This window comes from Canis lupus, chromosome 1, assembly GCF_048164855.1.
Source record: "Canis lupus baileyi chromosome 1, mCanLup2.hap1, whole genome shotgun sequence".
NCBI lineage: Eukaryota > Metazoa > Chordata > Mammalia > Carnivora > Canidae > Canis > Canis lupus.
The window spans coordinates 117,737,688-117,752,800 of NC_132838.1; the positions used below are offsets into that span (position 1 = coordinate 117,737,688).

General features: G+C 53.5%; 2 protein-coding genes across 2 annotated transcripts; both read right to left on the reverse strand.

The window, feature by feature from the left end:
- Positions 1 to 6,430: 6,430 nt before the first annotated feature.
- FFAR3 (free fatty acid receptor 3) lies at positions 6,431 to 8,405 on the reverse strand. Its single transcript, XM_072781003.1, is given in 3 exon segments — positions 6,431 to 7,063; positions 7,066 to 8,021; positions 8,267 to 8,405. Coding segments are annotated over 2 exon segments (1,017 nt in total). The 5' UTR covers positions 8,011 to 8,021; positions 8,267 to 8,405; the 3' UTR covers positions 6,431 to 6,991.
- A 3,473-nt stretch (positions 8,406 to 11,878) lies between these two features.
- On the reverse strand, positions 11,879 to 13,588 carry FFAR1 (free fatty acid receptor 1). Its single transcript, XM_072781019.1, has 2 exons — positions 13,410 to 13,588; positions 11,879 to 13,102 (listed from the first exon to the last, which is right to left on the reverse strand). The coding sequence occupies exon 2, from the start codon at positions 12,776 to 12,778 to the stop codon at positions 11,879 to 11,881; it is 900 nt and encodes a 299-aa protein (XP_072637120.1). The 5' UTR covers positions 12,779 to 13,102; positions 13,410 to 13,588.
- Between the last annotated feature and the right edge of the window lie 1,525 nt (positions 13,589 to 15,113).

Here is a 15,113-nt window from a genome sequence, read left to right on the forward strand (position 1 = left end):
TCCGTCCCCTCCCCTTCTCACCCGTGGCTCCTGGCAAGCACAGATCCGCTTTCTGTTAGCATAGGGGTTCTGGTACCAGTTCTAACCAGAGGTTGGAGGGGGGCTCCCCCCACGCCACCAAGCAATTCTCGGACACTAACTGGGTGTCTTGTGATTCAACTTAATTCTGACACTATCCCCTTAGAGATAGTGTCACATTCCATAGGCTACGGGGCTGTCTTACAAAACTAACCATCACCCCTCACCCCCCTGCCGCTGCCACTTCAGACACCAATTGCTGGCCCAGGTTCTCCACCTGTGCTTCTGACCCAATGGCTGCAGATTGGAGGTTCCCACGACCCCTTTCTCGGGTTCAATTAACCTGCTAGAGCGGCTCACAGAACTCACAGAAACATTTTACTTGCTAGATCACTGGTCTACCGTAAAGGGCTATGACTCAGGGATAGCCGGATGGAAGAGACACACAGGGCAAGAAGTGGGATGGGGAGGGGGTGCGGAGCTTCCATGCCCTCTAACGCACTGCTCTTGCCCAGTTGCCATTTGTTCACCAACCGGAAGCATCCTGCACCCCACCCTTTGGAGTTTATATGGAAGCTTCATTACCCAGGCAGGATTGATTAAATCACTGACCATTGGGGTTGACTCAGCCTCTAGCCCCTGTCCCCTCTCCAGAGGTCAGGAGGTTGGCTCCTCTGGCAGCCAGCCCCCATCCTTAAGTGGGAGTCCAGAAGTCACCTCAGTGTAACAAAAGACACCTTTGTCGTCGCTCTCATCACTTAGGAAACTCCAAAGGTTTTAGGAGCTCTATGGCAGGAATGGGCCACGGAGCAACTAAGACCCTTGGCTAAAGACCAAATATATTTGTTATTATAAATCACAGCATCACAGTCAGAGGCTATACGGTTACCTATTTCAGCAGTTCATTACTTTTATTGCCTGGCGGTATTCTGTTGCATGGCTACATCACAGTTTTTAAATCCGTTCTCTTCTGATGGACACCTGGACCATTTCCCCTTTGGGGCTATTGTGATTAAAGCCGCTGTGAATATTTGTGTACAGCCTGTGTGCACAGAGTTGCTCTCATCCTCCTGAGCAACAGCTAGGAGCACATTGCTGGGTTGTGAGGTCAGAAGCGATGCCCACTTGTGTTTCTCTTGTCCCAGAGCCTGGCCTGATGCCTCCCCAGGCTGGCTGGGGTACGGCTGGTGGACGTGCAATAGCAGGAGCACTGCCAGCACCCCCAGTCAAGGCCCACTCCTTGCTGGCCTAGATGCTCGGTTCACCCTGCAGTGAACTTTTCCTGTTTATATCTTTTCCGGCTGACCTTTTGATTCATAGCATATAATTTGATTGTTTTCCAAAGGATAAACAAACAAGGAGTTAGTCTGAAGGAGGTTTCTAGGGTGTTGAAAGATGAGGCTTGTGCTCCGAGTGCTGAGAACCGCTAGGAAAAGATTATTAGAAGGGGGGGGGCAGGGACAAGGTAAGCAGCAAGCCCTTAATTGTGTACATAGATTGTTAAGTGGCGAATTAGGCATCTAGGAATACATCTTGTCATCTTCGTGTAGCCATAATGTGTGTGACAGTGACTCCACAGGCAAGAAGGCTGGGTAGCTCTCGTGTTTCTAAGAACACTGAGCAGGGCCAAGTGTCTTTCCACAAGACATGATCCCCTCCCCAACTCATTCAACCCTCTCTTGCTTCCATGGCAATCTGTGTCCCATAATAAGCCTGGGAATTTTTATCACTAAAAGGAGAGGAGCTTGCAGGCCAGACTGCCCAGTCAGATGACATTCAACCTCAAAAAGTATCCCATCCAGTAGGTTTGTTTTTTGTCTTGTGATGCTGTGTCCACACAAACCCAGCCAGTCAGCTCTCAAAAAAGCCAAAAGCCCTCTCGAACGAGGGGAGTCCTGACACCTTGGTGCCAGAGCTACTTGACTGGACCCATAAGAAATCTCCCCTGAGTCCAGCTATGATAGGTAAGATAAACACTAGGATTTCATAGCGCCTCCAAAGCGAATCGTCAGAACTTAGAAATTCTAAATAAACTAATTTAGAAGAAGAGGAGATGTCACCAAGTGGATTCTAGTAGGATATAGGATGTTTAGATAGAGACTTACCCGTTACAGTTAAGATGCAGTTGCTACAAGTTAGAGACTGGCTAATAGTGAGTCAACTATAGGATTGCTTATTGACGATGAGTGTGGAGGTGGGGGTCCCAGCTCAGCAAGGCCTTTTGACCCTTCTCCTCCGCCACCCTTAGCTTGTTAGCTTTCTTCCTCCAGTTTGTGGCCTCATGGCCCCCAAGTGGCTGTTGTTACAGCTCCCAGTATCACATCCTCATGAAAAAATTTCCAAACCAGGAGGAGAGAGGGCAGCTCCTCACACATCTATCTCTTTCAGTACAGAGAAAAATCTCTCCCAGACACCCCTCAGCAGACTTCTTACCTTTGGCTGGCTTGAATTGGGTCACTGGGTATTCATTCTGAGAGCAGGCACCGATAAAGGGGAACAGGATTGTCGTAGTTAGTGCCAATTACAACTTAACCCTGGGACTGGGGGACCTGCAACAGGGGATGATTGATTTGGTTGTCTAAACCCAGTGAAATGAGTCTAAATCCAGTAAAGTCACCTCCTTTCCAGAAACATTTCTGGAGCCCATTTCCTCTTCTGCAATATTTTCGCTCCACGTTCCCAGAGGGGGTGAACTCTGTGCACCATCCCACTCCCACCAGGTTTCCCAGACTTCATTTCTTCTAACCCATTCTTTCTCTGGAATGTGATCCCAGCATCCTTTTCCCAGATCGTGGCCACCATCTTGGTGCTTCAATCTCCCTCCATAGGGACGGTTTTTCAGAACTGGCCTTAAAGGGAAGTCAGTAGGCTTCTCACAGACTTTCCAGAGTTTTAGGGGCCACAACTACCTATATTGCCTGGAGTTCTTTTTTTTTTTTTTTTTTTTTAACCAGAGAGGTCATGTCAGGGAGAGGAAGGTAAAAAGTTGACCACTTTCTCACACTATTTCACTTTAGTTTTTTCCTCCACTGCAGACTCTGTGTCCCACTTACAGTTCTCCTCTCCCAGAATCTATGGCCTGACTTCTTCCACATTATTTTACTTTTATTGCTGCTCTGCTTCCTGCTTTGGGATGATTGTTGCAACTAATTTTGCAGAGTCTCAGGCTTCTTGCTCACCCCCATCTATTCTTCAGTTCACTTCATGCCCCCCCAACCCTGACTTGGTCTCATTTTCACCCCCTTCCCAGCATCCAGTTGAAGCAGATTTACCTCTCCTTGCTCCGAGGGACTACAGCATCCCTCACCCTTCTGGGCACATTCACAGGCTGAGAGGCCACTTGGTAAAATAGCCAAAGGCTCTGGTCACAGGTGGCATATGCAACTCAGGAAAAGGCAGCAAGTCAGCCTACCTTACCAATCCCAGTTTTCTCTCTGCTTTCCTTCCTGCCCCTCTGCCCTCCTCTGATGGGTGCTGGTCTACATATAGTTTGAACTTGTTGCTGCACAAGCCTGCAACACTCAACAGCCTTTGGCCAAGCTGTATTGGACTGTCTCTGCTAGTTTCTTAATGACTTTGTAAGTAGCCTCTCTAGGTCTCTGGTCACACTTGGAGCTTTACAACTTCTGGCCTCTTCTCAGTTCCTTATAAGCTGAGACTTGACCTGTGGCCCAGGGAACCCTGTGGCAAGGGTGGGTCAAGTCTACCCTTCCTTCCTCCTGTCCTTCTGGGTGGTGCTGCCTTGGGGCTTGCTAAAGGAGGACCCTTCCTTCCAAGAGAGAAAATCTCCTCCTCTGTCATGGCCATCAATGAGTTCCTTTTATAAACTTAAAAAAATTTTTTTGTTAATTAACAAAATTATATTTCTGAGAAACCTGGCTCTCTAAAACCAGGTTGTTAGAACCTTGGCTGATTGAAATCTGGTCAGTAGGAATGGAACATCCCACTGCTGTTCAGATGATCTGAGCGGGGCATGTGACACGGAGAAGCAGCCTGGCTTTTCAACCTCCAGAGCTTCAGAAAAAGAGTTTTCAGACTCAAAATTCTGCCTTTATCTTTTCCATTTTCCAAAGGAAAAAGCCCAGGCCTGAAATGGATCTCTTTGCATACAGGTCTCTTTGCTCTGTGCCTGTCAAGCCCTGCTTCACTGAAACTTTGCCTAAAATTCCCCTTACCCCAAATCCTAAAATAACCCTGTCTTGTCTCTCATGAGATTCCCATGGTTCCTCTGGAATGTGGTTTCCTTTGCTCCAGCAACCTAATCAATTCCACCCTGTCGGGCTACAATTGTGTGTGACAGGCTTTATCACTCTGTGAGGTAAGACTAGTTCTGTAGCTCATTAGTTCTCAACAGGTCCAACATTGCCCCCCAAAGAGGTGAAAGTTAGTTGTAGGGGAGCAGTGGTTTGTGGCCTTCCAAAGGCTGTATCCATAAACAGGTATAGAGTGTGTCTGCTGTGTTAAAATTTCACACACAGGGGAGAGTTTCCTTGAGGGGACAGAGATACAAAAAGTTTGAGAAACAGTGCTTTCCCTAAATATTGAGTAGCTTTTTGTGTCCATTGTTCGATAAGTAGGTGCCTACTTATTGGCTCTTGGTTGCGCTAGAATTGAGTTCTTCTGACCTCTGTCTTGGGAGAGATTTGACCTCTTCCAGCATCTAGAATTTCCACCTTACCTGTGGGGAGCTCCCACCCGCTTGCATTGCCAACTGGTGAGAGGGCACGATGCTCCCTGTCATGCACACATACGCTCCCATGACACTGTCTGCCAGTCTCATTTCTCTGCCCAGGCGGACACAGGGTAATGGTTCTAGAACACACCTGCCATTCCCTGAGCATCCCTTTCCCTTGGCTTCCACAAGACATGGAAAACGCTGCCACTGTCCCCTCAACACAGCCCAGACAGCGGCCCCGGCTTCTGATGATGTTTATCCTCCCCACCTCTAGCCTTTTGCTTATACAGACTGGAGAGAGGGTGGCGCTGGGTGATAGTTGGAAGCAGCAAAGCCCTCTAAGCCGCCTCTTACTCCTCATTATGAACCCTGGAAGAGGAGTCAGGCTCCTGTGCTGCATGGCCCTCTCTAGCATGTGGGGTTTCCAACTCCTTTTTGTTCCGAGTTGGGTCCTTGTTACCCATTCTGGAGTCACAGGACTTCATGTCACCTCTGTTCCCTTTCTGAGACATGTAGACTCGTATCCATATTGACTTCTTAGCTGTCACCAGGGCTGAGTGCCTTGGGACAGAAGATGAGTCACAGGTCAGAGAGACAGCTCGTGCCTTCATCTCTGCACTGAGATGATGTCTGTCCCCTTCCACCTGAAGCCCAATCTTCTTCCACCCCCAACAGCCAGCCCTGGTTCTCCAGTGACCTTAACCCCAGGGAGAAAGCGGATGCTGAAGACGTTAGTATTGGAAGTCCGTATGGTTCTCAGCCCAGCCACCTGCACAGGAGGGGCCCAACAAATGTTTTTTGAACCAAAGTTGAGTGAGTAAAAGAGGTGCCCGCGTTTCTCTGGTTGCCTTGCAGGGAGAGGAGGCCCAAACCCACTTTCTCATCCACCACCCTTCAGTAGGAAAGGAAGGCTTACTAAATGGTCACATCTCGATAAAAATAGCTCTTAAGAACGTTCATCTGTCTTTGAAGTCAACCGTGCTGATTATTTTTTTTTTCAAGCGAGTTTCTAACAATACGGGAAGAAGACTTAGCCACACAGAGAGCCAAGCTGCTTTGCATGTAATTCCAGTTGTCCTCGTGGCCTGTTTACATTTGTCCTAGCCGGACCATCTCACTGGCTCTGGAAGACAGACCCAGCCCACTCTGTGTGAATAATACACAGCTGCAGGCAGAAGAGCAGAGTGGGTGAGGGCACGGGATTCTGGGGCAGCTAATTCTGGCCTCCAGTCCTGCATCAATCACTCACGGACTCATGGACTGTAGGATCTCAAGAGAGAGACTTCACCTGTCGGGGCTCATCCCCTCCTCTGCAAAATGAGAATAATAATAGTCCCTGCCACATGGTTGCTGAGAGGATCAAAGATAATGGATCAGGCCAAGTCCTTCGCATAAATTAGCTGTTATCTTTATTCCTCCAGCCCAGATCCTCTCCCAACATCTGGGCATTTTAGCCCTTTTCCTTCGGAGTCTAGGATAAAATCCTTCCATCCACCAATCCCATCTGGCCCACATGTACCATAAGAAAAAGCGGCGCCTGGGTGGCTCCGTCGATTGAGTGTCCAACTCTTGATTTTGGCTCAGGTCATGATCTCAGGGTCCTGAGATCAAGCCCTTTATCAGGCTCTGCATTGGGTGTGGAGCCTGCCTGAGATTCTCTCTCCCTCTCCCTCTGCACCTTCCCCCATCTCGTGTGTCTATGCATGCATGTTCTCTCTCCAGAAAAAAAAAAAAAAAGAAGAAGGAAAAACCATTCTCTTTTACTTGCTACCAGATTTATTTAGGTCATTTTTCTTCTGTCATTTTTCATAAATATCCCTGAAAATCTGAGTTTACTAAATAATGGAAACTTTCTGGAAAAGTCCACATAAGAGCAAGATACTCCCTCAAGCCTGGGATCCTGGGTACCCACTCTTGACCTGCTGGGCAGGAGCAGCTCTGAAGGGTGGCTGCTTCCACCTCCCGTCCCAAGCCACCGGCAGCTCCCTCAGTCCCTGCTCATGGCTCTCTTCTCTTTTACCCTCAGAAAAGCCCGGGAGCTGGCCTGCTGCCCTGGGAGCTCATTTTCCTTCAGCACACGCTCTCATCCTATTTCCCAGGGCCAAGTCCACAGCATGGGGTGTGGGTGGGTGGGGATGGGAAAGGAGGGCAGTTGGGGAAGATGGAGAGCTGGGCCCCGCGAGCGCATCCTTGGGAAGCTGGGTGCCTGCTCCGCCGGGCTGCCTCGGTCCTCAGCAGCCCCCCACCTCCCCCGACTCCCCAGTCCTGCCTGACTCAAGCTGGGAAGTGCTAGGCCGCTCAGCCGCCCACTCCACAGCCCTCCGGAGTCCACTCCCTGCTCTCTACGTTGGACAGCTCCCTCGGCTGCCCCCCTCCTCATTCTTCTCTTTCAGCTTCAGGCTGCCCTCCTCCCTCCAGGGGCGCCAGCCCCCAGTCAGCCTTCTCAGCAGCCCGTGAAAGTCAGCCTGGAATCCGGATGATGAGAAGTAGTAGACAAGGGGGTCGACACAGGAATTCAGGGTGCTAAGGAGCAACACATAACTTCTCCACGCTGGGCTTTCACCCCGGATGTAGCCCACGACGTGAGACACATTGTAGGGCCCGAAGCAGACGAGGAAGTTGAGCAGCGTGGCTGCCACAAGCCCAACCACCCTCCGCCGCCGCCGGTGGCTGGCTCCCCTGCTGAGCACCCATACCAGGTGGCCGTAGCAGTAGCTGGTGATGAGCAGGGGCACCCCGAAAAGGACCACAGCCATCTCCAGCCTGACGGGCAGGAGAATAGCCAGCTGGTTCTCCTGGAATTCCAAGTAGCAGGTGTCATTGTTGGTGTGGCTGTAGGAGGAGTTCCTTGAGAATTCGGTGATGTAGACCACGCTGCAGTGCGCGCCGGCCACGAGCCAGCAGGCCCCACTGACCAGGCCGGCCTGTCTAGGCCTTGGCCGGGCCTTGTACCATAGGGGGTAGGCCACGCTCAGGAAGCGCTCGACGCTCACAGCTGCCAGGAAGAGGGAAGTAAGATAGATGGTGGTGAAGAAGAGGAATCCGGAGAAGGGGCAGAAGATGAAGGGCAGGGGCCAGCGCATGCCGCTGGCTGCCTCCACCATGCGGAATGGCAGGAAGAGCAGCAGGAGCAGGTCGGAGATGGTCAGGTTGAGCAAGAGCACGTCCACGGCCACCGGGCGCCGCCGCAGCTTGCCCAGGAAGATCACCAGGGCCACCAGGTTGAGAGGGAGGCCCACGAGGAAGGTGAAGAGGTACACAGAGAAGTAGAGCCAGTGATTGCCGGGGAAGAAGGACAAGTCCGGGCTTGTGTCCATGGTGATGGCCACTGGAGAAAGACAGACAGATGGAGGTGTTAGTCTGAGTGCGGACCTTGGTGTCTCGTGCCAGCGGCATCTCAACCACTGGCAGAGAACACTGAAACCTCCCCCCCAGCCCCTCAAGCTCCCTGATACTTTCTCCAGCAGGGACAGCCTGGCTGTCTTCCTGGTCAGGCCCTGTCCCCTGTCGCTTCTCCAGAAAAGCAAGCACCAAAGGGCCCTCCCTTCCCAAGCCTCCTGGTCCCTTGCTCACCTGCTTCTTTGAGAACCCAACTGCTCTGCCCCCAGCACCTTGCCGGCTCCTGCAGAACAGTATAGTTAGTTCTTTATCTGGAAGAACTGATAAAGACCCATGACATCATTCCCCGTTGAGCAATCACACAAAAGATGCCTTTAGCTCCATTACCAGCACCGCGCCAGTATGCAAAATGAGGAGCAAATTCCACAACTCTGCGCCTTGCTCATGGGCTGTCTCAGAGAGGATGCTCGAGCCAGCCCCAAGCCGTCTTCCCCTCCCGGATCCTCCACTTGAATTTTATCTGCTTCTCTGGAATGGCAGTCATCCAATTTGCCTTGTAAGGGCAGGAAGCACGACGCCGTGATGGAGAGCCTGGGATCTGGAGCCCGTGGCCTGGGTGCACTGCCGACTCTGTCACTAACTCTGTGTTTTGGGGGCAAGTGACGTAAACTCTCTATCTCTGCTTCCTCGTCTGCAAAGCAGGGATAATCACAGTACCAATGTCATAGGGTTGTCGTTATTAAAGCATTAATACCTGTCAAGTGCCGGGAACGGAACCTGGCATGTTGTGATGAATACTTAACAGATGTTAGCTGCCATCATCCGAGTCACTGGTATGGGCTTGTCTCCGGGGTGATGGCAATAATGATGATGATAATGATGATTTAGGGGGCACATAATCTGTAGCAGACACTCTGCCTCCGAGGGCATCGCCAATCTGTCCTTGTGCCTCACGGGGTGGGAGGGAAGTGACTCACTCCGGGCAATACAGCTTGGTAAGAATCACCACCAGGGTTCAAACCCAAGTTCTGTCCAGCGTCAGAGAGTATTTATCATTCAAATATTCATGGAGCACAGTGAGATACCATTTTATACCCTCTGGAATGGCCCTAGGCAAAAAAAAACTAGACAATACCAGGTGGTCAGCAAGAGGTAGAGGTACCAGGCGAGAATCCTCATGTACGTTGCTGGTAAGACTATAATAAAATGGTAGAGTGACCTTGGAAAGCAGTTTCTTAAAACAATATAAATTGACCACGTGACCCAGCTCCACTATAGGATCCACGTAAGCAAAATAGCATTATTCATAACAGCCAGCAGGTGAACGGAATACTATTTGCCAATAAAATGGAATAAAATACCTGTGAGTACGAGGACACGGATGAACCTCAAAAACATGCCAAGTGAAACAAGCCAGACATAAAAGACCATGTGCTGTATGTTTCCATTTATACAAAATGTCCAGAATAGGCAAATTTGTGCATACAGGAAGTAGATTACTAGTTGCCTGGGAACTTAGGGGGATTAACCGTGAATGAGCAGGTGGGGCCTTACCGGGCTGATGAAAATGTCCTAAACCGGATGACAGTGATAGTCGCGCACCTCAGCAAACTTCCTAAAACTCATGGACTAGTGCACTTAAAATGGGTGAATTGTAGAACACATAAATTTTATCTCAAATAAATTGTTAAAAACGGAGACCACAGCAAAGTTTTTGCTGTCACGGGTTGGGTGGTAGTGAGGTCTCGGGGGACTGAGTGGTAGGAGGGGAATAAAGACTCGGTGACACAGGGGCAGGGAACCACCGGGGAAGCCCTGCAGGTGAACAGACTAGCAGGTGCGTACGGGTGACCTCCTGGGGAACCTGTAGAAGGAGCTTCGTAGGGGCAAGGGTCACGAGGGCGCTGGGGGCGGGTCATGTGGGGCTTCGGGGACCCTCGGGAGGAACTAAGTTCCACCCCTAAGTGGAGCAGACACAATTAACTGGAAGAAGTGGTCCGGCAGCAGCAGGTGCTCCAGAGCAGTGGGAGAGCGAGCGGCCCTGGCTTGCTGGGAGGGGCAGTGAGGCCGCGTGGGCTAGAGTTTGGCTTACGCTGAAATTCTCTGGTGTCACCACTGTGCGAGGAAAAAACTTGTTCCTCGATTCTATGGAGCTTCAGGCAGTTTCGTGACTTCTCTGGTCTGTTTTCATCTAATTATAAAACAGATAATAAAATTTCCTTCCGAAGGCTGTTGTGAACAGTCATTCATTCAGCAAACATTTGCCGAGATCCTACTAAGGTGCCAACGCTCCCCTCTAGGTGCCGGGAACGTATCAGCAAATAAAACTCCTTGCCCTTGTAGACATTGAAGCTGGTATAAACCCGTCCATGCACACCAGGCCTTTTTGTGTCCTCTATGTGCGTGGCATGGCTGTCTTTAGAGGAACGAGTCTGCTTCCTGCATCGCGCCTCATCAGAGCAGATGCCCCAAGGTTTGTCTCCTCCGTGGCCACTCCCTCTACAGCTCTCTCGAGGGGTCCAGGTGCCACCATTCACCTTTGCAAAGTGGACCACAGGGACAGGCATGAACCTCGACACCCCAAAGTTTTCAAATCTCCCCTGACCCTTCGGGGTCCTGCCTTGAAGGATGGCATCCCGCATCCGCCCCTCCCTTGCTGTAGAGGCCTGGAAAGTTGCTTTCTTTTATATATATATATATTTTTTTTAATTGAAGTTCGATTTGCCAACATATAGTATGACACCCAGTGCTCATCCCGTCAAGTGCTCCCCTTAGTGCCCGTCACCCAGTCACCCCATCCCCTCTTCCTGCCTCCCCTTCCACTACCCCTTGTTCGTTTCCCAGAGTTAGGAGTCTCTCTCTATTTATTCCCACTCATTTTCCCTCCTTTCCCCCATTTCGTAACCTGCAAAATGAAGACAGTAATAACACTTGGCTCCGGGACCGTAGCTAACTTTTGCAGTGCCTCTGTGCTGTGTAATTAGGTAAATGCACCCCCCACACCCCCTCCAGGAGGAACACCCTCCACCGGGGTGCACTGCTTGAGGAACAAGTGGTATCTTTGCTCCAATTAGAATAATATGCTCCTTCCTCTAGACGGAAGCAGCCCCTTGCAGGGCACATGGCTCGGTGAGCAAAGCCCAGGTTGAAATGTAGTAAATGTTTGCCCCTCTGCCCGGCATGCTTGTGCAGTGAACAAGCTGCCCATCCGTACAGCAGCAGCATGGCCAAATCAGAGCATTGCGTGAAGTGGGACAACACTTGAAAAGCGCTGCATGTGGTGACTACCACACCTTAGAGACTCTTGGTTAGGTGACTATTTCTGGTGTTGCTAGTATTTTCCCTCTCCCTGCTGGAGCATCCTTTTTCCTACCAACTTCCTGTTCACAATTCCAATGCTGCCCTCTTGTGAGTCCCAAGTGGTATAACAGCGTCAGTATCTTGACTCCTGCCTCTTACTCGCAAATGAAGATGTTCTTTCCTAGGCCACACGTTGGGAGTAGCATCTCCCAAAGGGTATCGGCAGAGCAACCTTTCCTCAACGTTGGAGGAAAACCTCCGTAGCACTGGCAGGGGGGCACGGGGAGAAGAGGGACGGGCACAGGTGGGGAGTTGCGCCGATGGGCCCAGAGGCAAGCTTACCTTCCTTCTGTGACCTAGCTCCTGGCCTCCGGTCTTCCCTGCAGCTGGGGTGCGGCCTTCTGCCGGGCTCAGGCCTTTCCAAGCCGCTCCAGGGATGCTCCCAGGCAAGGCTGCGCTGCAGCTCCTCTGGAGGAGTCCCCAGCAGGGGCCCGGCCAGGCAGCCAGGCCCTCCTGCTCCATGCCCCTTGTCCCCAGCAGCGGCTACTACTTCTGAGATGTCCCTCCTTTCGTTCTTGCCACACTTGTCACCCGGCCGGTGCCCCCTCCCAAGTAGCCAGTCACCAGTGGGTTGAGCACCACGCTCCAAGCCCCCGTGATGAGCCCCAGTTTCCGCCAGCAGCCTCCTATGTCGGGGCGCAGGAAGCCAGCCACGTTGGAGGCATTGTAAGGTCCTAAGCAGAACAGCAGCGTGAGCAGAGCCCCGCCGGCCACCCAGGCTGCCCTTAGCTTCCGTCTGTGGCTCAGGCCTGAGCGGGCCAGTGCCCGGAGGCAGCCCACGTAGCAGAAGGCCGTGATGGTCAGGGGCAGGAAGAAGAGCAGGAGAGAGAGGGTGAGGCGAGCGGGGCCCGCTGAGGCAGGGTCCCAGGCCTCCAGGCAGACTGGAGAGCCGTTGACCGGCGTGTTGATGCCCAGGGAGCTGGTGGTGTTGTCCACCCAGCCTCCCGGAGCCTCCAGCCCGAAGACCAACCCCAGGTGACAGAGGACCAGGGCCCATATGGCCGCACACACGGCCCAGGAGTAGCGCGGCCTGCGGGCCGCTTGGTAGCCCAAGGGGAAGGCGGCCCCCAGGTAGCGGCCGACGCTCAGGGCAGCCAGGAAGCCCCCGCCGGCGTAGAGGGGCGCGAAGTGGGCCAGGGCAAAGGCGGGGCAGAGCGGGGCGGGCAGAGGCCAGGCGCCCAGGGCCAGCGCCTCCACCGCCTTCAGGGGCAGGGAGGCCGCCAGCAGGAGGTCAGAGAAGCCCAGGTGGAGGGCGTAGACGAGGCTGGGGGTGAGGCGGAGCCGGGCGTGGGACACGGCGCCCCCGATGGCCAGGATGTTGAGCGGGAAGCCCAGCGCGAAGGCGGCCACATAGAGGGCGAAGAAGAGCTGCGGGGGCAGGTCCATGGGGCCAGGGCTGAGCTCCCCTCGCTCCCCACCCTGAGATGGGCCCGGGCAGGGTGGGGGGGCAGGGCAGGGGCTCCCGGGGTCACGGACCGCCCCCAGCGCTAGAAGCCATCTAGCGCGACACCAACTATCTCAACGAGGGAGGCCCCCAGGGAGCAGGCGAGCCTGGGCGCCAAGTGAGGTCTCTAGCTCGGGCCTCTGCTTCCTGTCCTCCGTATCCTCCGTATCCTCGTATCCTCGTATCCTCGTATCCTCGTATCCTCGCTTAAAGCACAAAGGAAGCGAGCAGGTCCCGTTCGAGGAAAGGCCGCCTGGTTTCTGAGACTGGGGAGAGAAGGGGCAGAAAGTCAGGACAGAGTCAGGCCCCCGGCAGGGACAGGGGGCACCTGCATGGCAGCCGGTGGGGGGCTGGTGGCGACTCCTAGCTGAGGGGGGATGTCAGGATTGGGGTAAGGTGGGTAAAGGGCAGGCGAAGGGGGGCGGCGCGGGATTGAGCCCAAAGGCAGGCCAGGCCCCACATCAGGGCCACCGGGAATGACCTTAGCCAACCTCAGGGGGCGCCCCGGGCAGGTATGCTGGGGGGCCTGGGGGATAATCACAGGAGAGAGGAGCCACAAGAAGAGGGACTCACCTCTGGGCGCTGCCAGATGTCTCTGAGGCTCAGGAGTCCCCCTCGCTGGGCTGAGGGAGGGCGTCCAGGATGGGCAGTGAGCCGGAAGGGAGAGGAGGGCGGGGAGGCAGGGCCATTAGCCCGAGGCTGCAGCAGCCTGGGTGAGCAGCTAATGGGGCATCTCGTGCAGGAGCCGAGGCCGGGGTACGGGTCCAAACAGATGATGCAAACACAGGGCGGGGGCTGGGGAGCAATGAGGGGTAGCGTGAGGCGTGTGTAGCTAGTCCCTTAAAGGAGCAGGGTGGTGGGGGGGCGTCCAGGCTAAGGCTTGATCCCACCCCACCCCAGCCTGTTCAGCCCTGCTCTGGGCGCTGTCTTCTCTCCTCCCAGCCTTACGGGCTCACTCAGACACCACAAACTTTGGTGGCCCACCCCACGGCAATTCGGTGACTGGAATGTGGGACAATGAAGTAATCATTTCAGGATGTCTCCTCTGCCCTCCCCGGACCCCCACAGATGGTGGGCACATTTTGGGAGGAGAGGGCTCCGGTGTTCCCTGTCCTTTCCCCTCTGGCTCGATGACAGTAGTTTCTGACCCTTCCTTCTGGTGCCGGCAGGAGTGGCGCAAAGGACAGACGAGGGACGGGTCTCGTTGGGTGGCCCTGAAGTGCCGGGCCGTGGTCCCCGTACTGTGTCCCTCTGGGACACTTGGACCGATGCTGGGCGGATGGTTCGAGGCATGGATGGTGCGAGACTCCAGCGCACTGCTTAGCTTTCTTCTCAGCCTCGGAGAATTCACCCACTTACTCCCTGTGGGGGTCACCTTGCCCTTCTAGGAAGATCTTTTTTTTTTTTTTTAAGATTTTATTTATTTACTCATGAGACACACAGAGAGAGACACAGAGACATAGGCAGAGGGAGAAGCAGGCTCCCTGCTCCCAGGACCCCGGGATCACGCCCTGAGCCACAGGCAGATGCTCCACCACTGAGCCACCCAGGTGCCCCTTCTAAGTGAGATTTAAAATGGCCACAGTCTGTCTGGGGGTTTTGTCTCTCTGTCTCTGACTATACCTGTGTCTCTCTGTCTCTGCCTCGGACAACACAAACGCTTTCTGGACTTCAGACTCCTCTGTTTTGGGGGGTGTGTTCCGGCCATCAGGTCCTCCCGGATTCCAAGCACCCAGGACAAGCTTCGCTAGGGGTTTCCTGGGAGCGTCCCCCCCTTGGCCCCCAGGCTTCAGGTGGGGGCAGCACGGGATTCTCGGGGCACCAACAATTGCCTCCAAAGAAATAACTGAATCCATCCCCCCTTCCCTACTTCATTTGCTAAACTGATTCTTGGTTGCTTCCCTCCCATGGCCTGCGTATGTGGTCCAGCACCTCCCTGGGGATAGAGAAGAACTCGCCATCTGTTGTTTAGTATTTTATCCTTGGGAACCAACAGAACCAAAGGAAAAATCAGAAGGACCATTTCACCCCCTATAACGAGTGTTTGGAAGAGGAGAAAAGCAAGGCGTGAAGGGAGACATTAGACCTTCAAGATCTCTGCTTTGGCCCCACCCATCTGGGGTTCAGATCTGTGCCCTGCGTCACCCCCTCAGAGGGCCTCCCTTGAACCCTCTCCAGATGGGCCCCTGCCCTGCTCCTGTCTCTCCATCTTTATCTTGGGCTGTGTTTATCCCTAGCACTATGAGCCTGTGACATCAGATTTGCTGGCTCCTCTGC